The 25,989-nt window shown below is 36.4% G+C and overlaps 1 protein-coding gene across 1 annotated transcript; it reads left to right on the forward strand.

Moving 5' to 3' along the window:
* The first annotated feature begins 1,363 nt into the window (after positions 1 to 1,363).
* Positions 1,364 to 25,733, forward strand: LOC135206558 (uncharacterized). The gene is made up of 7 exons (XM_064237906.1): positions 1,364 to 1,544; positions 14,250 to 14,353; positions 18,480 to 18,700; positions 18,933 to 19,079; positions 22,604 to 22,678; positions 23,522 to 23,756; positions 24,647 to 25,733. The coding sequence occupies exons 1-7, from the start codon at positions 1,529 to 1,531 to the stop codon at positions 24,881 to 24,883; spliced, it is 1,035 nt and encodes a 344-aa protein (XP_064093976.1). The 5' UTR covers positions 1,364 to 1,528; the 3' UTR covers positions 24,884 to 25,733.
* The last annotated feature ends 256 nt before the right edge of the window (positions 25,734 to 25,989 follow it).

Below are 25,989 nucleotides of genomic sequence, written 5' to 3' on the forward strand. Positions count from 1 at the left end.
AGATTATTTACAAATAAAGCTGATACAAGTTCCACGCTGCTAGGTCCTTAATTTTTAATGATTCGTAAATGAATTGACTCAGTCACCTCGGTTATCGCGTCATATCACATACATTGGATAATTTCATAAAATTATTTCCTGTTAAACATAAATCAAAACAATTTTAATCTCTGCTGACGTACATTTGACCTTCCACTCCGTTTGGCATTAATTTACATTCTAGAAGGACCAACAAGCCAGAGGTCTCCCCTTTCTTCTTCCCTGCGTAAATCGTGAAGATTTTGTCGCTAATAATATGGCCACTATTATTCGCGACAGGTGTGATGCCTGAGTAATATACGCCATGAGGTATTGTACGAGTAAATCGGTACACATTTAGGCTCTTAAATTTATCGACATACCAATGAGGACGACATGAATAGGCTATATAGTATACCAAAAACTTTGGTAATGTGTTTGAGGGAATAAGTCCTGTGTGAACCTCTTGATTCGCACCTGCCTCCCTACCAATACAGACATCTACATCGTCGAGAGAAAATGATTGGCTTTGTGGTTTTTTGGCGTCATTTTGCTTTCCAGCTTCTTGAACTATAGACTGCTCCAGTTTTTACTCCTTAGGGTAAAATTCCTTAGCTAAGTGTCAAGAGTCTAGTAATAGTAATTAAAATAGCATTGTAAAAATAAGCAATAATAGAGTTAATTACTACCTGGTATCGTTGCTTCTGCTTCACGCCAATTTAAGTCTTTCTGTTTCCTATATACGGTCATCATATTACCCAATACATCCTGTTTTAAGGTCTATGGTCTCCTGTTCATAAAGGCCCATTAACAGCGCTGTTTTAACAAAGTAAAAAAATATATATAAATACAATATTGAAGTTGCAAAATGTATGAAAGAAACTCACAGTAAACAGTCCAATCTAGTACTAAAATTGATTTGCCAAGTCGAAAGTGTTATGTATTATTAACACCTTATCTGTACTTTTAGAATGCTAAAATTAGCTTTAAACACTCACCATATGAAAGTATGTGATTATTAAAAGATATCTATTTACCTGAAAAACGCCATTTTAAAAATATAAGCGATAATATTGGGGAAAGGGTCCAAACGCGAATCGTAAATAATATCCCTTCATTCATTCACCTGCCTACGACATTAACCAAAATTCACACTTGAATGAAATGAAAGTTATACGTGTAGATGTCTTTTTTTAAAACAAAATAACATGTAAAGATACTAGTAATCTGGCTTGAAACTAGTTAAAATATAATTTACAACAAAATTCCCTATTTAACTGGGAAATTTGTTTTATTACAGTTTTTTAATTCATGAACCGTAACATCATTGTTGACATATCGGTGTTGCTTGTTGTGTTTACGTCGCTTGTCCCTCATTCGGCGAATGATGGCCTTGTTTTGTAGTGATTTAATTATTTTTTATATAAACTTAAGGTGTAAGTAAGGTTAAAGTCAGCTTACAAATTCCAAATAGGTAGACTGGTTTTAAGAATGAGCCGCCTCTTAACCTATGTCTTCAGATAAAGGTAAGGATTTACATGAACTGTAAAACGGTTTATAGTATATAGTATCTAAATAGACTGTGAAAGATTTTTTTATAGACTGTAAAGGCTTCTTTATAGAGAGGTTTTAGAAAGACTAAAAGGTTTTACTATATATAGGCTAGCTAGGTATCTAGACTAACAGCCTACCTACTACCTACTAGTATAGGGCATAGGCCACAGGACCTAGGTACCTATTATTATTATTATTATTATTATTATTATTATTATTATTATTATTATTATTATTATTATTATTATTATTATTATTTCAGTAGATGAAACCTAACAGGTTTATATAGATCAGGGTTAACAGGTTTTACAGGACTGTACCAGGTTTTATAGGTATAGACTAGCTAATAGGCTTTATAGTACATACTGTAACAAGTTTTACTATACAGACTGTAACAGGGTTGTAGGGAAACATTGTAGTTACCTACCTATTGCTACCTATAAATTCCCATTCCTTTGGTAAGCTACACTTGTGATTACTAAGCTACTTTTTATAGACCTGTGTCAAACCTTCTCCCACATTTTTCCATAATGGCCTTCATAGTCATCATGATATTTTGTAAAAGGTAATTTTATTTTTATGAGGTAATTTTTCAGAAGACTCCAGCCATCCAATTCTGCATGAAAAACTACCAGGAAATGATAGGGGTGTCTTACCTATAAGTCGTAATTTGATTAATTTTTTCTCTATTATTAATCATTTGCACAGGTTATGTATTGAGAAGAAATTTTTTGTTTTGATGTGTTTTTCCCAAGAAAAATATAAACTATAATGTGGGAGGTGGATGGAGTCTTCAGAAAATTAACCTTTTAGGCTATACCTTAGTTTCCTAGTGATGGTCTAAGGTACATCAAAGCCGTGCAATACGGTTGTTAGTCACTAAATTAAATGTAATTTTGTTTGTGGTCTAATGTGTGGATAAGCATAAATTGTGAATGATGCACAGCTTTTTAGCTTTACAACAATACCATTTTGTGAAATTCATATATATTTTTATGATAAATTATGAACAAAATGTTGGAAAATTGGATTGAATCTATTAGAAGCTTACCATAGTTCTTCAGGACATTATTACTATTATTATTATTATTATTATTATTATTATTATTATTATTATTATTATTATTATTATTATTATTATTGACAATCAAAAGCCACAGTAGTGTTAAAATATATTATTGTATAATGCTAAAAAATACAAGAGCTTTTCGGACTGAAGAGGGATATGGAGCAGTATCCGAAAGTCTTGTAATTTTTAGCATTGTACAATAATATATTTTAATACTACTGTGGCTTTTGATTGTCAATATTATAGCCTCGTTACGGAGGCTCCTTAATTCATTATTATTATTATTATTATTATTATTATTATTATTATTATTATTATTATTATTATTATTAATATTATTATTATTATTATTATTATTATTATTAGTATTATTATTATTATTATTTAAAGATATCTGGAAGAAGTTAAAGAATTTTAAATGGTAAACCCATGAAAGCCATTTTTGTCAATAAAAACTTTGCTGATTTTCTCGGTAAATAAATGTTGGCTTTGAGCAGATTGTGTTCTTATGATAACTTGCCATGTAGCCTATGCCTATTCTCATTGATTTATATATATAAAAAAATGGAAGTATTGATTACTTTTAAACCTGTCATAAGATATAATATAAATAATATGATCAGTGACCATTTTTATAATTAAGAAGTTTTACATTTATGGTAAAATTGTATGGATCCTTGGAAATTAACAGTTTTACTGGAGTATTGTGATTATTCTTATGTTATTTTAGGAATGTTAACATTCATTTCAATTAGAGCTTTTGGTTAAATTATAACAAACCCTTTATATGTCTCTCAGGAACCACAGTGGGAATTTCTTATACCAGTATATAAGGCTTTAGTAGGTTTAGGATATTTAGGGGTGGGAAGTTGCCAGGATTACCAACTCCATGTAGGGATACTGGATAAGAGGAGGAAAAAAAATAAGCGAGGCATTTAACCAATTGTTCCATTTGATTCACAACTACCTAAACCAGGTGTTTGTGTAGCTGTGATATGGACACATTAGATGACATTTGTAACAGCAACTTACTAAAGTTTTCCCAAAAGGAATTACAAAAGGTTATCTAGCTAAAGTCGTAGCTCAACTCTTACGTAGAATCACCTTCGTCGACGCAACAAAGCGAATATGGAAATCACTGACGAGAGGAACCTTGTTGTTATTTTCAACTATTTTATTATCACTTAGCAACATGAATGAATGAATGAATGAAATGATTGGAAGTTTTCTGGCATCCTGAAATCGAAGGTCATTGACGCCGACGCTTAGCAACAATCGATAGATTTGTGTGTTGGGGGATAGTAGAGTATTGATGAACACGTTTAGTACCAAGGTCTATAGATCTTGTTCAGTACGTCATAAATTATCACCGCTTCGTAGCATAATTAAGCGTCTATATAAAGAAGAAGAAGAAGGTGACGATTTCGCTCATTTGTTTACATCTGCAGCGTTGCGCCTTCGTCTTATGTAACGCTGTTGGCAGTCCTGGGAGACGTCGCTTAGCAGAAAGAACGAACTGGGAGTGTGAGGGAGGACTCGTGAAAAAACGACGTTGATTGATCGATCGGTTTGGTTTTGGTTATGGGGCCAAGGCTGTTCGTTTTTCTTTTTGGTAAAAAAATGTGTGAAGGTTTCGCTCTGGGTGCTTTAAGTGGAGAGAGAGAGAGAGAGAGAGAGAGAGAGAGAGAGAGAGAGAGAGAGAGAGAGATAGCAAGCAGTGTCTACCATAGTCTTAAAGTTGGTATACGCAACTCACTCATAAGTGCTTTCTGGCGTTGCAGGGTGGCGGGGGAGGGGGGCGGGGTTATTGCTGGCAAGAAATGCACATTAAAACAGATGAAATTTAATATTGAAGGAGCGAGGTTGATGTAAATAGCGCAACTTTTGTAAGGGCGCGATGTGCCGTTGATGACGGCGGTTGTGTCAAGAACTAAATGTGTGTGTGTATGTCTTGTCTGGGTCAAGATTAAATCACCCAGCGAAGGTCGTTGGAACTATGACAAAGAGAACCAGTCTCTCGTGAGTGAGGTTGAGAGAGAGGGGAAAAAAATAAAACCACCCACGACCTCCAAGAGAGAGAGAGAGAGAGAGAGATGGTTGCTGGCCATCTTTTTATCTCTTCAGTATCTTACATTTTCTTTACGTTCACTCATGACTGATGTTATAAAATTGTTGATGAATATAACCAGTATACGTTAGATGCGCATTTGCACCCACAAATATGTGTGTATGTGTGTGTATGTGTGTATGTATTGTATGTGTATATATATTATATTCTAACCGGTTTCGGCTTTATTTTATATAAGCCTTTATCAGCCCTTAAATAATGGCTTTAGGAATAAAGCGAAACCGGTCAGGGTTTTCCACATAGTCTCTAGTAATTATTATTCTTGTGGTAAAGAGAGGTGTATGTATGTACACACATATATATATATATGCGTGCACATGTATGCACTCTCATGCTTCTATTATATATACTACTATAATATATATATATATATGATATATATATATTATTTTATTCAATTATGTAAAATCCTTATGGAGTTATATAAAATATATGTTCCTTTGTACAGTAAATTAGAGCTTTCGACCATCACGTCAATTTCCCCTTTCAGCGTTGAATGACCTCAGAGGTGTCCCAGCACCTGGCTTTTTGGCCTAAATTCTATATTCTATCAAAACTACTCAGTTTCCTACTTACTCACTCCTGCTCTCTGCCTCTGTGACTTCTCTCATGAATTTCAGGGGAAGTTTCGTGTTCATTTCCTGCATTCCCTCATATTTATTTATTCATCAGAAAAAAAAATGCGGATAAGATAAAAGTGCGGACAAGAAAAAAATTCGGACAGAAAAAAAGTGGACAGCCAGTAAAAAAAGTGAAACAAAAAAGGTGGACAGGAAAAAACAGAAAAAAGCGGACTAGGAAAAAAGTGCGGAGAAGAAAAAAGTGCGGAGAAGAAAAAAGTGCGGACAGAAAAAAAGTGCGGAAAAGAAAAAAAGTGTGGACAAAAAAAAAATTCGGACAGAAAAAAAAGTGCGGACAGGAAAAAAGTGCGGAGAAGAAAAAAAGTGCGGACAGGAAAAAAAAGTCCGGATTGGAAAAAAGTCCGGACAGGAAAAAAAGTGCGGACAAGATAAAAAGTGCGGACAGGAAAAAAAGTGGGGGCAAGATAAAAAGTGCGGACAAGATAAAAATTGTAAAAGTGCGAACAGAGAAAAAGGCGGGGGCAGAACAAAAGTGCGGACGGACAGAGATGGCCGGCACAATAGTCTTCTTTCCAGAACACTTAAAAATAGAACAAGAAAAATAACGAGGATTCTGAGATGTTCGTGGGAACCATTTTCGCCTTGGTGTCACGTGACCGTCTGGAACACGCCTATAGCCATCGCCTACCCACCTGTCAGCTGTCAGTGATCTTACACCTGCTGAGTGGGTGGGGAGGGGGGAGGTGGGAGGTCGTGGGTAGATTTTAGGAGATGAGGAAAAGGGTTTGTTGTTGGGAGGCATCCTCCATCTGAAATCTCTGGAGAAGGGCGCAGGTTACAAGAGTTCAAGGTGAAAATGCAAAGGTGAATAGATTAGATGTTCCTGTAAATTTTTTTTTTCATTTGTAGGTCAGTAAAGTTCTGATCATTTTGGTCTTGAGTCCTTGGTAAAAGTACGATTTATTAACCCTCGAGACCTCATTCAACTTAAAAGTAGGGGCAAGAACTTTTAACAAAAAAATAAATCTCTTGAAGCTAAGTTTAAAATACCCTTTGATTTATTAGTTAATTTTTTTTTTTTTTTTTTTTGATAAGTGGGGTCTCTTCTTCATGTATTTCCCTTTACCACGTCATAGTTCTTCCTAATGAACACCTTAATATTCTTTGGAAGCTTGAATTTCAAGTCAGTGGACCCCTTTGGCGGGCTTGTTCCATATGAATAGGTTTTATCTTCTGAATGAAAATAATAATAATAATAATAATAATAATAATAATAATAATAATAATAATAATAATAATAATAATAAAAATCTATGGTGTATTACCATGCCGTGACCAGGGATAATGAGTTCAAAGTCACAGTAATGTATATGAGACTGTATTTTTCAAAATACAAAAAAAGTAAAAAAAAAACGGGAAGCTTTCGACCAGCAACCCTGCCTCTTATAACTATTTTTTTTTTTAAATAGGTTACCAGTGTATATACATTACTGTGGTTCTTTATAACTCAATGATAATAATAATAATAAAATAATAATAATAATAATAATAATAATAATAATAATAATATAATAATAATAATATATGCAGAGACTCAAGGCGATACTCAAGTCAAAACTCAACGCCGGAAATATGATAAAAGCCATAAACACATGGGCAGTGCCAGTAATCAGATACAGCGCAGGAATAGTGGAATGGACGAAGGCAGAACTCCGCAGCATAAATCAGAAAAAACCAGGAAACATATGACAATACACAAAGCACTCACACCCAAGAGCAAATACGGACAGACTATACATAACACGAAAGAAAGGAGGGAGAGGACTACTAAGTATAGAGGACTGTGTCAACATCGAAAACAGAGCACTGCAATATCTGAAAACCAGTGAAGACGAGTGGCTAAAGAGCATGGGAAGAAGGACTAATAAAAGTAGACGAAGACCCAGAAATATACAGAGACAGGAGAATGACAGACAGAACAGAGGACTGGCACAATAAACCAATGCACGGACAATACATGAGACAGACTAAAGAACTAGCCAGCGATGACACATGGCAATGGCTACAGAGTGGAGAGCTAAAGAAGGAAACTGAAGGAATGATAACAGCGGCACAAGATCAGGCCCTAAGAACCAGATATGTTCAAAGAACGATAGACGGAAATAACATCTCTCCCATATGTAGGAAGTGCAATACGAAAAATGAAACCATAAACCACAATAGCAAGCGAATGCCCGCCCGGCACTTGCACAGAACCAGTACAAAAAGAGGCATGATTCAGTGGCAAAAGCCCTCCACTGGAGCCTGTGCAAGAAACATCAGCTACCTTGCAGTAATAAGTGGTACGAGCACCAACCTGAAGGAGTGATAGAAAACGATCAGGCAAAGATCCTCTGGGACTATGGTATCAGGACGGATAGGGTGATACGTGCAAACAGACCAGACGTGACGTTGATTGACAAAGTCAAGAAGAAAGTATCACTCATTGATGTCGCAATACCATGGGACACCAGAGTTGAAGAGAAAGAGAGGGAAAAAATGGATAAGTATCAAGATCTGAAAATAGAAATAAGAAGGATATGGGATATGCCAGTGGAAATTGTACCCATAATCATAGGAGCACTAGGCACGTCCGATCCCATCCCTGAAAAGGAATCTAGAAAAACTAGAGGCTGAAGTAGCGCCAGGACTCATGCAGAAGAGTGTGATCCTAGAAACGGCACACATAGTAAGGAGAGTGATGGACTCCTAAGGAGGCAGGATGCAACCCGGAACCCCACACTATAAATACCACCCAGTCGAATTGGAGGACTGTGATAATAATGGAGGAAATCCCTCTTTTAAACAATCAGTTGAATAAAATGGCAGAATTCAGCGAATTAATCGTATATATTATCTTTTCTAGTTTTCCTATTACTCGCTTCTCTGGCTCAGCAATATTTCTTAATGATTGGCCAATAATAAAATAATAATATAATAATAATAATATAATAATAATAATAATAATAATAATAATCATAATAAAATAATAAAATAATAAAATAAATAATAATAATAATAATAATAATAATAATAATGAGTATGAAGGAGGCTGATGTTGTACTTTGCATAACTTGATCTTAAGTTTTACATTTTGTCGGGTTTGTTGACTTTTTGTTTTGTTTTTGTTTTTTGTTTTTAGAGAATTTGTTAATATTCAGCTAACACCAAATTGTATCTTAGTTTCTTTCAAAGGCTATATTACAGAAAGTCGAAAGAAGAACAAGACAACAGTCTCGAAATACGAAAATCTCTTAGAATTCTAAATTCAAACTTTCTCGAGACACTCCTTCAAGAGTTCAGAACCCATCTGGAACTCCTTTGTGACACCTCGTCAGGTCATTTTTGCCCAACTCGATTGAATCGTGACCTGATCCCATCGCCTTTCTTTTTTCCTTGACTAAGGGAATCTACGTCATTTTTTTTGTTCTCCATCCTATACATCAGCGAGAGAGAGAGAGAGACCAGCAGTTGTTCGTGGTCTACGTACGTCAGCCAGCCCACGAGCTGAATGTCTACGGAACTCAGGAACACTATCAACACAATACCTCTTGCAGTAGGACTGAATGTCCAGGGAAATGAGGAACACTTATCAACATGATACCTCTCGCAATAGGAGAGGTGCTTGTTTTATCATTTGCCTACCCAAGCCCATTCACTGTTAAATGAACAATGAATTATGTGGCCGCTAGATAGACGAACCTTAGAACAAAAGAGGAATAAAGGTATAAGGCTTCATCTCTCCATTATTTGTCTCAAAACAAAGGCTTTTTCTCGATGTTCGTTTCTCCTCCGGTGTTGAAACTTCTGAAACTTTCTTTTCGCTTACTCGGGGAGTAAGCCTACAAACTTCTTTGTTCTGTTGTTCTTGTTGTTGTTCTTGTCAGGGTAGGTAAGAAAGCCTAAAAAAAGGTCTGAAAAGGTGTTTTGCGTTGACTTAAAGATACAGGAATTTCAGGATAGGATATTTATGATTTATTTATTAGAATGAAAATATTAAAAATAAATAATGCACATGTTAAACAGTACAGAAAAATTATCTGCCAATAAAATACAGAGTATGTATTTTAATTTTCGTTGGTGAAATAGCGCTCTATTTCATTGTAGATTTTAGCATGTGCCCTGAGTAAGCTGGAGGTCGGATCACACCTTGTTATTTGTGCTAGGGAAGCTGGCCAAAGTAAGTCACATCTCTCCATGTTGGGAAATTCCTCTTCATTCCCCATAAGGCGGGGATGGATTGGCCTATTATACTGATAATTTCATCTCTCCACTTTCCATACAATAGAAGTTGCCAGATAGAAAGGCAACAGTGATATGGAGAAAACGGAAAATGTTACGACATAGAAAATGTGGATTTGCATATAGTATACCAACCTTCGAGGAAGATCATCCATACTTACTGTTATACCCTTCATATCATCTCTATCCATTAAAAAAAATTAATTTTTTCATCAAAATGTTATTCCAAGTAAACTTCACGATTGTTGTAAAATATTCGTCTGTCAGCTTCATGCGTTATTTCACAGATACCGAAGGAAATAAGAATAGGATCAAGTTGTAGCAAATGATAATTTGATTTGGTTTAAGAAGAGTGTTGTTACAGAGAAGCAGATATATCACTCATGCGAAATTATGCGAGGTTTATATGAATATATATATATATATATATAATATATTATATATATATATATATATATATATATACATACATACATACATACATACACGAGTCTGCTCACTTCACCGTGATTCATATATATATATATATATATATATATATATATATATATATATATATATATATATATACGCATTAAGCTACAAATGTCCTTTAATATCTAATTCGCTGTGCCTCAGAATTGATATATTTTTATATATGTTAACTGAAGGGGATTTTTTTTATACATACACACACACACACACATATACCGACACATATATATAAATGTATGTATATATGTGTGCTTTCAGTTGCACATTGGTTTTCACCTCGTTCTTCAACGAATAAATAAAATTGCTAATAGGCCTACTGAACAAATGCTTAAATCAATTACTTAGCCAAATACCTGTCATTGTCACAGTTACCCTAAACACCATCACCAAATACTCTGTCAAATTACCCATGTTTCACAATTACCGTCATCAGGCCTGCACTATCTGGTTCAGGGAGACCGCATGGTGTCACGACAGGCATTGTGACGGGGGAGGGAGGGAAGGGGCGTGGCCCACCCGCCGGAGGAGGTCACAGGTGAAGAAGGTGTATTATGGTTGGTTTGCGTGTCTCTCTGTCAAGTCCGTGGAAATGTTTGCCCCCTTTTTTTTTTCCTTTGTCTGATGATTTAATAATTATGGATAACTTGATAATTATTGATAATGTGATAATTGTGGTTATTTGCATGTTTAGGAACGTGGTAGAATTGTGTATGAGAGTTAAATGCTAAGGATTTTGGCGCACATCGGAGAAGAGGTATACTTAAGCCTGGCGTTAAATTATTGTAGGGGGTCCAGTTGGGTTGAACCTGTCTTCCTACCCCTCCTCCCCTATTGTAGGGGGTCCAATTGAGTTGAACCCTCCTCCTCCTCCCCCTACAGATTCCTCTCTCCCCCTCCCCCTCTTCTCCTCCTCCTCCTCCTCCCCTTCTTCTGTAATTCTGCCGTGCGAAAGAGTTATAGGCGACCTCAGTCATGGCAAAGAAGAGGTTGGAGAAGCGTCTGCCGTTACAGATCTGCAGTGTCAGTTGCTACCTTGGACTCGAGAACGCAAACACACAGGCATCTCTTGAGTCATACCTGTAGCTGGAGGGAGTGTCGTTGTCTGTGCTTGGCAGGAAATTCGGGTGTCAACTTGAAGCATCAGCTGACGACTGACCGGTTCATTGAAAAAAAAAAAAAAAAAAAAACCGCTAGATTAAAAAAAAAAAATTATTACACTCGTATACAGCCAAAAATTTCTTTTTAGTGTTTCACATTTTTTGCATTTATTAGATTTTGCTGTGTTATTGAAGTCGTATTTTATGAATTGGGTGGTTGTAGTTATTTTCGTTGCAATGACAGTTATTGGTTGTATCGTTTACTAAGGGAACTATTGTCTATTTCGATCATTTGATGATATTTCAGTATTGTTTTATTGTCGGGTCAGAAGCGCTATTCTTAAATTCTTGGTTAATTTTGCAAAAGGATCTTTGGGCTTAAATGATTGTCACACGTAAAAGAATCAGTGTTTACACTCGTGTCCACATAACGTGCTTTGTAGATACCGAAGTAATATTCCTTTAGTAGAAAATATGAATGTGGAAATAAAAATGGAAAGTAAAACAGAAAAATGAGAGTATGTTGCAGTCTGATTCATTCCATGTGCATTCATTAACAGTAGACTGTTTAGTAAATAGTGGTAATTCTGTCTGATTAAGACAATCTGTGCTTAGAAAAAGTGAAACATTTGTATCGAATTGTACTTTACATTTCTTATTATGTGTCCAACGATTTTTCATTACAACTCTTGGGCAATTTAATCATATAATTATTGATTATAAACATTATTGATTATAAATATCATTATCATTATTATTATTATCATTATTATTATTATTTAAATTTGAATAACTGGATCCCAATAAATATTCAAGTTAATCTACAAATTACTTAAGATCGTCATCTACTCTTCGTATCTTAAGTTATATTGCGATGTCATTTAAAAGTACAGACGAAAATGCTTGGAGTTTGCTCCATTATCTAATTTCCAGTGATGCTGTAATAGTCTTCCAGATAGTACACGTCCAGTTTTATCTGAATGAGAAAGTATTTCATCGTTTGTAAGACTCTCCTGTCGGTAGCTACTAGCCTAAGAACGCTTATACTGAGCAAGGCCTCATACTAATCTTTTATTTAAAAACCAGATTTTTTGGGGCATTTGTAATGCTTCATGTCTTATATATTCTGACAGGTGTGAAAGATGTTCATATAAACACATTGACGATTGTCTAGTGAAGTTTAATTAAAGATGAACTGGATAGACATGTTCAAATCTCGCCCCAGCTTAGCAGATGCTCCCCAGTTGCTAAATGTGTTAACGTCAGTGGTCATTTGTTCAGCTATTTCTGAAGCCAGGCTGGAGACGTCGCCTGCTCCTTGGTGGATATCCGCCGCTCCCCTCGATTGGCCCTACGTTCGCCAATCCAGCAGCAGCGGGGCGTGGTCGTCCTACTCTGACCCCGATTACAGGGAGTTTGGCCCAGCTCACGAAGGAGATGTCACGAGAATGTCCACTGAGGATTCGGAAGCGATCTCGGCCCCTTCTCAGAGACGTGTGTCGGCGACAGAGGCGGCAGCATTAGTTGGTTCCGAGAGTTCGCTTCGCTTATCAGACAAATCCAACACTTCACGCAGCACACCCTCGGGCTCGGTTACCCACAGCTATTTCTCTCGGAGACATTAGCCAGTGGTGGCACCGAGGTGGAGGAGGAGAAGAGTTGAAAGATGATGCGGAAGGCACCTCGGTTACGTATAGGGGCGCAGTTAAATATGGAGGTAAGACTGGTATCCAGTTCCTTGCTGTAGTGCATCTCTCTCCCCATTCTGAAACTTGGCTTGTGTGGGAAGGATTATATATATATATATATATATATATATATATATATATATATATATAGTATATATATATATTATATATATATATATTGTATATATATATATATATACATATATTATATATGATATATATATATATATATATTATATATATGTGTGTTTATGTATATATATGTATGTATACATATATAAAAGTTGTTGGCCTTCTAAAGTGATTGATTGATCTCAGGCCCGAAGCGACCATTTTCACAAGTTAAAAACAATATGAGCTTTATAAATAAAATACCATTATAACCTAAATTCTAGTAAGACCAACCCTTCCCCCCACCCCACCTCTCCCATTCCCAAACTTTCCACGAAAGGAGACAGAAAGAGAGAGAGAGACACTTGTTTTTTCACCTGATTTGCATAATTCATGGGATCTTCGTGCTGAGAAGTCTAAGGAGAGAATGAGAAGTCTAAGCTTCGTTTCTCTCCTGTGCTTTGTTCCAGGTGAGAGTGATCGTCAGTGACTCATCCAGGTATAAAGGAACACTTTTTTTTTTTTTTTCACATGCGATGTAGAAATTAAAAAAGCAGCTGCTACTATACAGCTTTGAGCTTAGGTCTGATTCTTCTCCTTTGGTCGACAATTTAGTAAGCATGAAAAGAACTATTTTTATTTTTGTTAAAATTGTCACTCTTGAAATTTTGATCGCTAACAAGGTTCAAAGGTTACATGAGCTGTGAAAAGTAAACCTGAAATAGCCAAGGTTTGATTTGAGATCATTTTGAGCAAACGAACAGTACGGATTCCTTAGCGCGTCTGTTTCATCTCCGTTGTGCATTTTTCTTCGTTTTTGCTTAATCTGGGAGTAAGCCTACAAACTACTTTGTTGCTGTTGTTGTTGTTGTTGTAGTTCTTGCTGTTGTTCTTGTTGGGGGTTAAGAAAGCCCCATGGAAGAGCATAAAAAGGTCTGAAAAAGTATTTTGAATTGACTTAAAGATACAGGAATTCTGGGACAGGATATTTATGATTTATTTATTGGAATGAAAACGTATAAGATAAATAACGTGCATGTTAAACAGTACATAACAATTATTTCTAATAAAATATATCGTATTTATTTTAATTTTCGTTGGTGAAGCAACGCGCTATTTGACCGTGGATTTTAGTACGCCCACCGAATGAGCTGGAGGTGGGATCACGCCTTGTTCTGTATTTCTCTCTTTTTTCCCTCAGTTTCCTTCACCCAAAGAGTTAAGAATCTTTTTGACGTTGCATTTCAGATTCTTCGGGATCCAGACCCTACCACAGAGGCTCCACCAACGGGTCGTATCGACCGAGGAACCTCGGAGCTTTTGTCTTGAAGGATTCACTGAAGTCACATCAGGTAAGAGGGAGAAGATCCAATAGTAGATTCACATCAATCGTGCGTCTGATGTCTAGGCCAGTCCCTTACGACGCTCCTGATTGGCCGTTGATAACCCAATCACAGGGCTGGAAACTCTCTGTCTCTCTCTCGAGAGTTCACATGGGTAGGATCTATATTCAACCTCTCCTGAGGGATACGTCTTTCAAAAGTATCCCTCAGGAGAGGTGGAGCATGCCTCCTACCTATGTGAACTCTCTCGAGAGACTGAGAGTTTCCAGCCCTGTGATTGGCGTATCAACAGCCAATCAGGAACGTCGTAAGGGACTGGCCTAGACATCAAATGCACGGTTGATGTGAATCTACTATAGTAGGACTCTGATCCCGTAGCGTGTGGTAGTGTCGTCAGCCCCTAGCTGCAATCCCTTTCATTCCTTTGACTGTACCTCCGTCTATAGTCTCTTTCTTCCACCGTACTTTCCTCCTACACCCTGCTTTGAGGTTTTCCTCCTGTACACCTTTCAAACCTCTTGACAGTTACTTTTAATAAATGTATTATTATTATGATTATTATTATTATTATTATTATTATGATTATTATTATTATTATTATTATTATTATTATTATTATTATTATTATTATTATTATTATTCAGAAAAACGAATCCCTATGCATACGGAACAAGCCCAACAAAGGGGCCATTTGAAAGAGGTAACAGAAGGTGATAGTATTATAGAAAGAATAGATTAGTTATTAGAAAATAAAAAATAAATAAATACAGGGTAGAATAAGTACATTACATGCTAGCCCCTTTCCTGCCTACTTACGCAATCCTTCAGATTTAAGTCATCATGATTAAAAAAAAAAAAAAAAAAAAGCTTGAAACGAATGTTTTTGTTTTGAAGGTTCGTGCTATGGATACTACAAGAAAATCCCCCGCGTTTCAGGAAGACATAAAACTGAGGCAACGAACAGGTAAAAAAAAAAGTACCGAAAAAAAACATTTCCTACGACAAAAATATTTCCTACAGATAAAACCACCATTCCTACAGAGAAAAAAAAAAACTAGAGAGAAAACTATTTCCTACAGAATAAAGCAATACCACAGAAAAAAACCATCTCCTACGACAAAAATATTTCCCATAGAGAAAACCACCATTCCTACTGAAAAAAAAAAACCGCAGAGAAAACCATTTCTTACAGCATAAAGCAATATACCTGCAGGGGGAAAAAAAAAAAACTCCAGCTCCCACATAAGTTATGGTCATCTTGACTTGGCTACAAGTAACGGAGTCTATTGATATTAATATATATATATATATATATATATATATATATATATATATATATATATATATATATATATATATATATATATAATATATATATACATATAATTCGCTCTACCTCATAATATATGGTATCTTTGTGGTTAAAGGCGCTTCAATGCACGTCCTGATTTCTTGGTTCCTAGGTTCGCGCCCACGGAGCCGACGAAATTATTATCAACTAAAAATTCCCCTTCACTTAACATATACGAGAATATATTATTTCTGAGGTAGAGCGAATTAGATATTAAAGGACATTTGTAGCTTAATGGCGTATATATGAATCACGGTGATGTGATATGACATTATATAATATATATATATATATATATATATATATATATATATATATATATATATATATATGTGTGTGTGTGTGTGTGTGTGTATATATACAGTCATTTATTAAGACCAATTTGAATGGGAACATGTTGGCTTGTTAGGTTAATTGGTGTCATAACTTCCTGAGATGACTAATGGCTGTAATAGGACGATACTTATGTCTTAATAAAAAAAAACATGCAAAGGAAATGAGGAAGAGACAGGAAATGCTTATAACGTTTTAGAAGTTTCTATAAGCGTGACGGTCTATGAAAAATTGACCGATATTATTTTTCCTTAAATCGTGCTACGTAAGATGAGGGAATTCCCCCTTCCTGTATCGACGAATATTTTCCTGGAAAGTAAGCGGCACGGCGCGAGCAGCTTTTCCAGGATAAAATTATCCAGTATAGGCGTCATGGAAATTGATCGCTCCGTAGGGGGGCGGGGGCCAGTTGTTTCAATTTATGCATGCTTGTCTACATACATACGTTTTTTATGCTTACATGCATGCATACATACATACATTGATTCTTTGATCCACTCAACATACAAAGTAGTTTTTCATGCACACATACATACGCAAGTCTATTCATTCTTTTATCCACTTAACATACAAAGTACGCACACCTTACTTGGGGATGAGAATCCCATAGAGACCAATGAGAATAGAGTGCTGCTCTCGACCGAAACACTGACCCCTTATATATTTCTCAATTCACACCCTTATTATTATTATTATTATTATTATTATTATTATTATTATTTTTTTTTGCTCTATCACAGTCCTCCAATTCGACTGGGTGGTATTTATAGTGTGGGGTTCCGGGTTGCATCCTGCCTCCTTAGGAGTCCATCACTTTTCTTACTATGTGCGCCGTTTCTTGGATCACACTCTTCTGCATGAGTCCTGTAGCTACTTCAGCCTCTAGTTTTTCTAGATTCCTTTTAAGGGATCTTGGGATCGTGCCTAGTGCTCCTATGATTATGGGTACGATTTCCACTGGCATATCCCATATCCTTCTTATTTCTATTTTCAGTTCTCGATACTTATCCATTTTTTCCCTCTCTTTCTCTTCAACTCTGGTGTCCCATGGTATTGCGACATCAATGAGTGATACTTTCTTGTTGATTTTGTCAATCAACGTCACGTCTGGTCTATTTGCACGTATCACTCTATCTGTTCTGATACCATAGTCCCAGAGGATCTTTGCCTGATCGTTTTCTATCACTCCTTCAGGTTGGTGCTCGTACCACTTATTACTGCAAGGTAGCTGATGTTTCTTGCACAGGCTCCAGTGGAGGGCTTTTGCCACTGAATCATGCCTCTTTTTGTACTGGTTCTGTGCAAGTGCCGGGCATTCGCTTGCTATGTGTTTTATGGTTTCATTTTTCGTATTGCACTTCCTACATATGGGAGAGATGTTATTTCCGTCCATCGTTCTTTGAACATATCTGGTTCTTAGGGCCTGATCTTGTGCCGCTGTTATCATTCCTTCAGTTTCCTTCTTTAGCCCTCCCCTCTGTAGCCATTGCCACGTGTCATCGCTGGCTAGTTCTTTAGTCTGTCTCATGTATTGTCCGTGAATTGGCTTGTTGCTTTCTTTAGCCACTCGCCTTCACTGGTTTTCAGATATTGCCCCAGTGCTCTGTTCTCGATGTTGACGCAGTCCTCTATGCTTAGTAGTCCTCTCCCTCCTTCCTTTCGTGTTATGTATAGTCTGTCCGTATTTGCTCTTGGGTTTAGTGCTTTGTGTGTTGTCATATGTTTCCTGGTTTTCTGATCTATTATTATTATTATTATTATTATTATTATTATTATTATTATTATTATTATTATTATTATTATTATTATTATTATTATTATTATTATTATTTCAGAAGAAGACCCTCTCTCAGGTCCCAACACTTTGCCTGTGACCAAGATTTTGTATTCCATTACTATCGTTAATTTATTCATATTTTCTCTCGAATTGTTTGTTTCGTCGAAAATAATCTTGTTGGCGCGTTTCTCCTTCCTTCGTTTCTTCTCCTCTTTGCTGAGGTGGTTTGACCTCTTGATTAAAACGAATTTTAATTCAGTTTTTGAAAGGCAAGCAAGAATGTTAATGTCTATTATTGTCTTCGTTCTGCTTTTAGAAAGCAAACTCAATGTTAATGTCTTTGTTTTGCATTTAGAAAGCAAACTCCATATTAATGTTTTTGTTCTGCATTTGGAAAGCAAACTCCATGTCTTCGTTCTGCCTTTACAAAGCGAACTAAATGTCTTTGCTCTCCATTTAGAAAGCAAACTTATTGCTAATGTCTTTGCTCTGTATTCAGAAAGCAAACTCAATGTCTTTGTTTTGCACTTTGAAAGCAAGTTCATAGTTATTGTCTTTGATCTGCCTTTACAAAGTGAGCTCAGTGTCTTTGTTTTGCATTTTGAAAGCAATCTCAGTGTCTTTGTTCTCCATTTAAATAGAAAGCGAACTCAATGTCTTTTCTCCTGCGGCAGGAATCAGCCAATGAAAAAAGGAAAGAATTTGAGTCCTACACCAAGTCACAGATTGGGATACCTGTCCTGCAGAAGGCACCGAAGGGGCTAAGTCAGAAGGCAGTGACCCCAGTGGACAAGGAAATGAAGGGTAATGGCGGTTTCCCGAAGAGTCATAACTTTCCCCACAAACGGAAAAACGTGTTGCGCACGAAAGTGGTCAAAAAGAAGAAAAGTCGAAGGTGGGGTTAAAAAAAAAATGTTCTGAAACGTTTCTTGTTTTTATTATTTTTCTTAACTTTGTACCTACGTTCTACATTGTTTAAAAAAATGTCTAGAGTAAGGTTTTTAAAGTAGTTTGAAGCATTTTTTTATTACATCATGTGTGTTTGTGTGTACATTATAATGTATATGCACTGTTTCCCATCTAGTAATTTGAAAGACCACACACAACCTAAAAAATCTTAATTTCAGTAACAAAAATACCCCAGAAAAGCTGAATATAGGGGCACACGGGCGTCGTAGTTCAGAGCCTCACCCTGGGTTCTTCAGAGACCACACGCCAGACTGTGCTCTTCACACGAACAGGACATTTTGCTTCATGGATGAGACCTACCCAAGGTAAATGTAGATTTTATTTCTAGGTATCTTCTGAGCCTCTGTGGTAGTATTTTCTAGCTTTGTTTATGGTAAACATCATATTTTCTTTTCAACTTTATAGTAACGGAGACCTACCCTTGCTAAATGTCGAAAAATGTGAAGAAAGAGAAATAAAGATGCGGTCGTGTCGTGATGCAAGATGGCGTAGAGTCTCCTTTGTTTGAGTATCCCCTAAAATAGTAGCTTTGACAGTTTTCTTTGATGCAATTCTCTTTAAAGAAAACTTGGTTTCGTAAACCATTGCTCACTCTCGTAACATTTCCTTTATATTTTTTCTCAAGACAATTATTATCTTTGTCGAATTATAAGGGTTAGTCAACGACGATGTTATGTTTTTATCTAATATTTCAGTCATATTGAGCCATTTTGAATTAATTAAGCCAATTTCTAAAGCACTAATCAGGTTAGCTAACTCTCGACTCATTTTTTTTTAAAATTTAACATTCTGAATAATAATAATAATAATAATAATAATAATAATAATAATAATAATAATAATAATAATAATAATAATAATAAAAGTTAGCATATACAGCCAGTTCATGCTTGCATATTTTAAAGTTGTAATATCTTTAAATATGAAATTATTAGGCCTTTTCAAGTATGAGGTGATCAGATCTGATCCAAACATAGAGATACACGTACGGACTTGTGTGTGTGTGTGTGTTTGTGCTATTGCACTTATCAATCTGCCTCTTAACACTATTTTACCCAACCTCTCTCTCTCCTCTCTCTCTCTCTCTCTCTCTCTCTCTCTCTCTCTCTCTCTCTCTCACACACACCCAATATATTTTGTTGCTCTATTTTTTTATTTCTGGGATGTAAGTGTTCGATGAGATATCATATTTTGATTTTTTGTTAATCTTTTTTCTTATTTTCAAAACCTGTTTGAGTTGCTCCATATCCTTTTCAATCCTTTTCTGGCTTTCATTTACCACCATAACAATTATTGTTTTTATTATTATTGTGCTTTGAGAACAAAATGAAGTTACAAAGAGTACCACTGGAAATTGTAACAAAAAGTATTCCCTGGTCTTTCCCCCTTTTCTTTGCGCCCATTCTACCTACCTCCCCCCCCCCCCGCCCCCGCCCCTTTTTTTAAATTTGTTTTGGCACGAAATCCATTTCCTCTTATTTCTCTCATCATTTTCAACGCTGTTGAGAGAAATCCCGGATGACCGGCGGGAAAAATTACTTGGCGAGAATACTTATCACTTTTTAGTTTTCTGTAAAGGAAAGCACTTATTCTGTCCGCCCTTAGATCTTCAATACTACTGGGGCTAGAGGGCTGCAATTTGGTATGTTGATCGTCCACCTTCCAATCATCAAACGTACCAAATTGCAGTCTTTTAGCCGCAGTAGTTTTTAAAATTTTATATAAGGTTAAAGTTAGCCATGTCCGGACGGACCGACAAAGCCGGCACAATAGCTTCCTTTTTAGAAAACTGAAAAAAAGGGTCACTCCCGTTTTTGTGCTAAAACCGCCTGGAATGAATTCCTCACGGGTTTCCAGATTTTCCAGAATTCACCCCGTCACTGGACAGGGAAACTTGACAGCTTCGTGGACTGCGAAATCGCCAAGTCATAATCCCATTTCTTTTAGTTCAGTCACCCGAACCTCTTATCAGCTAATTATCGTTCAGTGGGTTTAGACCAAGTTTCAGAATAGTTCGGTCGGTCGCTTAAGGGGTCCTAGAGGGCAAAAAAAGCTGTAGGTGAACGATGATTACGTAAGGGGGAACTACATCCATCCGGGATATGAAGATCCGTTGCTGCTTTGGCTCGTGATATGCAAGGATAAAACATCTATACGGTGCAGATTTTAAACTGCCCGTGTGGTACATGTAAAGTAGGCGGTCGCACGAAGATATATTTTATTCATATAATAATATAATTATAATCTGCCGACCATACACCATAGAAACAGGTGTACTATATAGTACTTTGATCCCCCGACTGGTTAGTACTAAACACGTCGTCCCAAGGAGCTTCCACCATGTTTAGTTACTAGTACTAAACTTTAGTACTAGCATTATCGTACTTGGATCCCCTGAGTGGTTAGTACTAAACACGTCGTCTCAACGAGCTTCCACCATGTTTAGTTATGTACTAGTACTAAACTATAGTACTAGCATTAGTACTATCACCTCGGAGTGGGTGGAGCGCAGGTAATTAGCAATCAGTGGTTAGTACTAAACACGTCGTCTCAAGGAGCTTCCACCATGTTTAGTTATGTACTAGTACTAAACTTTAGTACTAGCATTAGTACTATCACCTCGGAGTGGGTGGAGCGTAGGTAACTAGCAAAAGTAGCACTGCAAATGCTTCATCTTATATATGAGAAGTTATATCACTAGTATATGATGACTAACAAGAAACTTAGTGCTTGAAAAGAGAATGTCTGAAACTCCAATGTCCTCAAAATGAATTTGAAAATTAATGAAAAGAGAATGTGCGAAACTCCAACGTCCTTGAAATGAATCTGAAAATGAATGGAAAGAGAATGTCTGAAACTCCAATGTCTTTAAAAGGATTCTGAAAGTGAATGAAAAGAGAATGTCTGAAACTCCAGTGTCCTTAAAATGATGCTGAAAGTGAATGAAAAGAGAATGTCTGAAACTCATATGTTCTTAAAATGAATTTGAAAAGTAATGAAAAGAGAATGTCTGAAACTCCAACGTCCTTTAAATGATTCTGAAAGTGCATGAAAAGAAAATGTCTGGAACTCCAATGTCCTTAGAATGAATTTGAAAGTGAATGAAAAGAATATGTCTGAAACTCTAGTGTCCTTAAAATGAACCTGAAAATGAATGAAATGAGAATGTCTGAAACTCGTGTCTTTGAAATGAATCTGAAAGTGAATGAAAAGAGATTGCCTAAAACTCCAATGTCCTTAAAATGAACTTGAAAATGAATGGAAAGAGAATGTCTGAAACTCCAGTGCCTTTAAAAGGATTCAGAAAGTGAATGAAAAGAGAATGTCTGAAACCCAGAATGTCTGAAACACCAATGTCCTTAAAGTGACTTATAGATTTTGAATAAGAATTGCCAAACAATGAGTGGCTGACATTACAATGGCTATTGAGGTCTTCTGAAGAGCACGCAACTAATACATTAGTCTGGGAAAAGTTCTTCTCTCTCTCTCTCTCTCTCTCTCTCTCTCTCTGCAGGTATACATAGTACATGCATACATAATGCAACTATCTATGTATGTATGGGCATATCAATTTGTCCGTCTGTCTATTTATGCACTTATTAAGCTATCTGTTTTCTGATCTACATATCTATTTATTGTATCTATATAAATATATAATTATTTAATTAGGTTTGATGTATATATATATATATATATAGTATATATATATTAGATATATATATATCATACATACATATATATATATATATATATATATATGTGTGTGTGTGTGTGTGTCTGTAATATTTTTCATTAACTTATTTCTTAAATTATATCTTTCTTTCCACAGTGATTTCATGAAGCAACAACTGACGATGTACGGGGATATACTGCAAAAGTTATGGCGTCCATATTCACCGATATCGTAAGTATTCCTTCAATCTACGTGTCACTTTTTATCTACTTACGTATGTGATTGTGATAGCCACAATGCCCTCTTAACTTCTCGAATTCTTGGCACTTACTGGGTACGCTTGTCACTACAAAGTCTTAGATCCTTGTAATAAAGTTCTAATAAATGCACTTGAATTCCTGGTATATATATTTATGTATGAGCAGCAATAGACTTCTATACCTTCTCGTGGTCAGGTCGGCAACGTGTGACCTCCTTCTTGATACTTTGGTTGTGGGTTCGAATCCTGCGAGGGACGTCAGAATTATTTCGTCATATTCTTGCACTCGGGTCTAAGGCTTCGTAGCGACAGGCGTTTCCGAAAAGTGCGAGGGTTATAATTTATTGATCTGGATATCCCTTGGTATACCTTAATTGAAACATTTTAGGTTTATTGACGACCAATTTCATTGGTTGAAGGTAGAATTAACGTGATTGGTATTTGAGACTTTCCCAGCTTGTAATTATTCCCTCTCCTTCTTCTACTCCCTCCCTCCCTCACCTTACCACACCATTTCTTCTTTCTTTACCTTCAGCTTTTCCCATTTCTATATGGGGTCGCTGTTTCCAGTCAGCCTTCTTCTCCATCTTCCTCTGTCCTGTACATCGTTGTTCTCTTAGACCCTTTTCCTTCATGTCATTCAATCATTTATATTTCCACCTGATGAACTTTGACCTTCCCCTCCTCTCTCTTCTGTCCTCCACCTCCATGTTCATAACCCTCTTACACACGTGTTCTTCTTCTCTCCTCACCATTTCTTTATATTTGTGTGATTGTATCCTATTTTGACCTTCGGGTCATACCTCCTGCTACAGAGTCCTGCCAAAGCCTCCCTCCACTTCTGCGTCCCACTCGAAGAAAGCTCGGAAACCTAGGGTCGATTCCAAAGGACATCCGAACAGCTCGGTCTCAGTCCGAGGATACGAAGGATACCCTTGTTCCTCTAATATGGAGCGAAGGACTCTCTCCCAGGCCAAAAATACCAGGGGCCAATGGAAGATGATAGTGAACGTGGAAGGCGTGAAGGTCGGTGATCCTCATCTTCTGCAGGTAAGTTTCGACCTTAATTCTTTTTTTTAATCTTACATTTAAGCAAAATTTTATTGTGGATTGATATATTTGGTGGTGTCAGTGATATATTTGATGAATTATTTGTCTTTTTATTGTACTGTATATTTGTGTATCTCGTACCATGCACTATGTATTTTCCAAAGTAGTTTTTGTAGCAAAGAATAGTGAAAGTGAGTTGTCCCTGTGTATACCTTCAATGCATACAAATGGCTCCAGAATTGTTTTGGGTTTAAGAAAGCTGACAACATACTATAAAAACTGAAACCCAAGAAAGGTTTCTTTATAGAAGTTAGGGGAAGGTTATTATAGAGTCGGTTTTATAGTCAGGTTTATAACGGTGCTGCAGCGCCAGATAAATTATTAGTTCAATTCGTACCATAAATGTCTATTATTATTATCATTATTATTATTAGATAGAGAATTTTTCCCAACCAATTATTATTATTATTATTATTATTATTATTATTATTATTATTATTATTATTATTATTATTATTATTATTATTATTATTATTATTATTATTATTATTCAGAGTATGAACCCTATTCATATGGAACAACTCCACAAGGGCCATTGACTTGAAATTCATTTGAAAGAATTAGCAGAAGGCTATAGGAAGTACTATAGAAAGATGAGACTTTGTGTGTATATTCTTACATAATAAAAAATATAGAAAAAAAGAAGACTTGTGTATAGACTTATAAACATACACTCAGTACGTGTACTGATGTGCCCACGTATAGCTCCGTTTTACAGAATAGCAGAGATCACTCTTATCAGTACACTGTAGTTCTTATAAGACAGATTAAACGCATAATCACATAATCTCAAAGCAAGTAACAAGAAGACCTTTTACTCACCTCAAAAGACGACGTCCCTCGAGGAGTGCACAGCCATCGGTAGTTCCTGCAGCCTCCTGCCGAAGGGCCTGACGACCTCGCGCTGCGTCCAGCGGTACACAGTCCACAACCTCCTCACCTGGGACGCTCGCGCAGGATTCTACGTGGACTCCTACGAGTTACCAACGGCGTGCGTCTGCTACGTCTCAAAGATCAACGTTTCTCTCATCAGCTCGTACATTGGAGACTGGAAAAGGTTCCAGTAGTTTGATAGATAATAGCCATTGGAAATACAACGTCAGTTCAATACAGTGACAGAAGAGGGTACCACTGAAAAGGCAATTTTTCTGAAAACCTTGCGGTGTTCAAATTTCTTTTCATAAACATTGCATTTAATAGTTTTACGGCTTCAGGAGGTCGAACGCATACGGTCATTTATTCAGTGGTTTTACTGACATGGCCAGAAGGTGATCTATAGTGTTCAGTATTATTATTATCATATTATAACCTTTAGTGGAGCAAGTCCACCACAGGGGCCATTAACTTGAAATTCAAGCTTCCAAAGATATTGGTGATTATAGGAAGAAGTAAGAGGAGGTAAAGGGAAAGACATAAAAAGAAAAGATGGCACTTATTAGAAAATTAAAAAATAAATAATAAATCGATAAAAATATATTAAAATGCAACGAGAAGAGAATTAGGGTAGTAATGCATTTCATGTTCGCTTGAAGTTCTGAAGTTCCATTTGCACGACATCCTCGGGGGAGACTGATCCACAGTCCAAAGGTCTGAGGAATAAAGGACCTCTGGTACTGAGAAGTTTGGCATTCAATCACGGCCAAACGGCAGGTCCGATGGGCATGAAACTTGGCAGGGTTAGAGTGGGGACCCCTCAGATAGTTTATAATGGGGTTTCATCCTACTTCCCCCTCCCCCTTCCGAAGGAGGTGGGGGTGAGAAGGGATTCCCTGAAACGGAGTTAGTTCTGCCCGTGAAACGGGGCTGGTTATGCCCGTAGACTTAGTAACTTTATGAATTTATCATACATAATTTCTGTACACTTGTTTGCTAGTCCACTCAAATTTGGCGTCTTTAGCAAGTCGGATAGTTTTAATGAATTGCCCAGAAGGTGATTTATTGTTGGGAAATGAAAATAGAGATTGTTATTATTATTATTATTATTATTATTATTATTATTTATTATTATTATTATTACTATTATTATAGTATCAGCCACTGCCATACACACACACCTGCAAGAAATGTGCCGGTTGAAAAAATACATATAAAATCTCTCTTGTACTAGCTCTGTGTATCTGTAATTACAAGGAATTAGTGTTTATTTTATGTAAAGTTACCGAAACAATTAAAA

The sequence above is a fragment of the Macrobrachium nipponense genome, chromosome 31 (assembly GCF_015104395.2).
Source record: "Macrobrachium nipponense isolate FS-2020 chromosome 31, ASM1510439v2, whole genome shotgun sequence".
NCBI lineage: Eukaryota > Metazoa > Arthropoda > Malacostraca > Decapoda > Palaemonidae > Macrobrachium > Macrobrachium nipponense.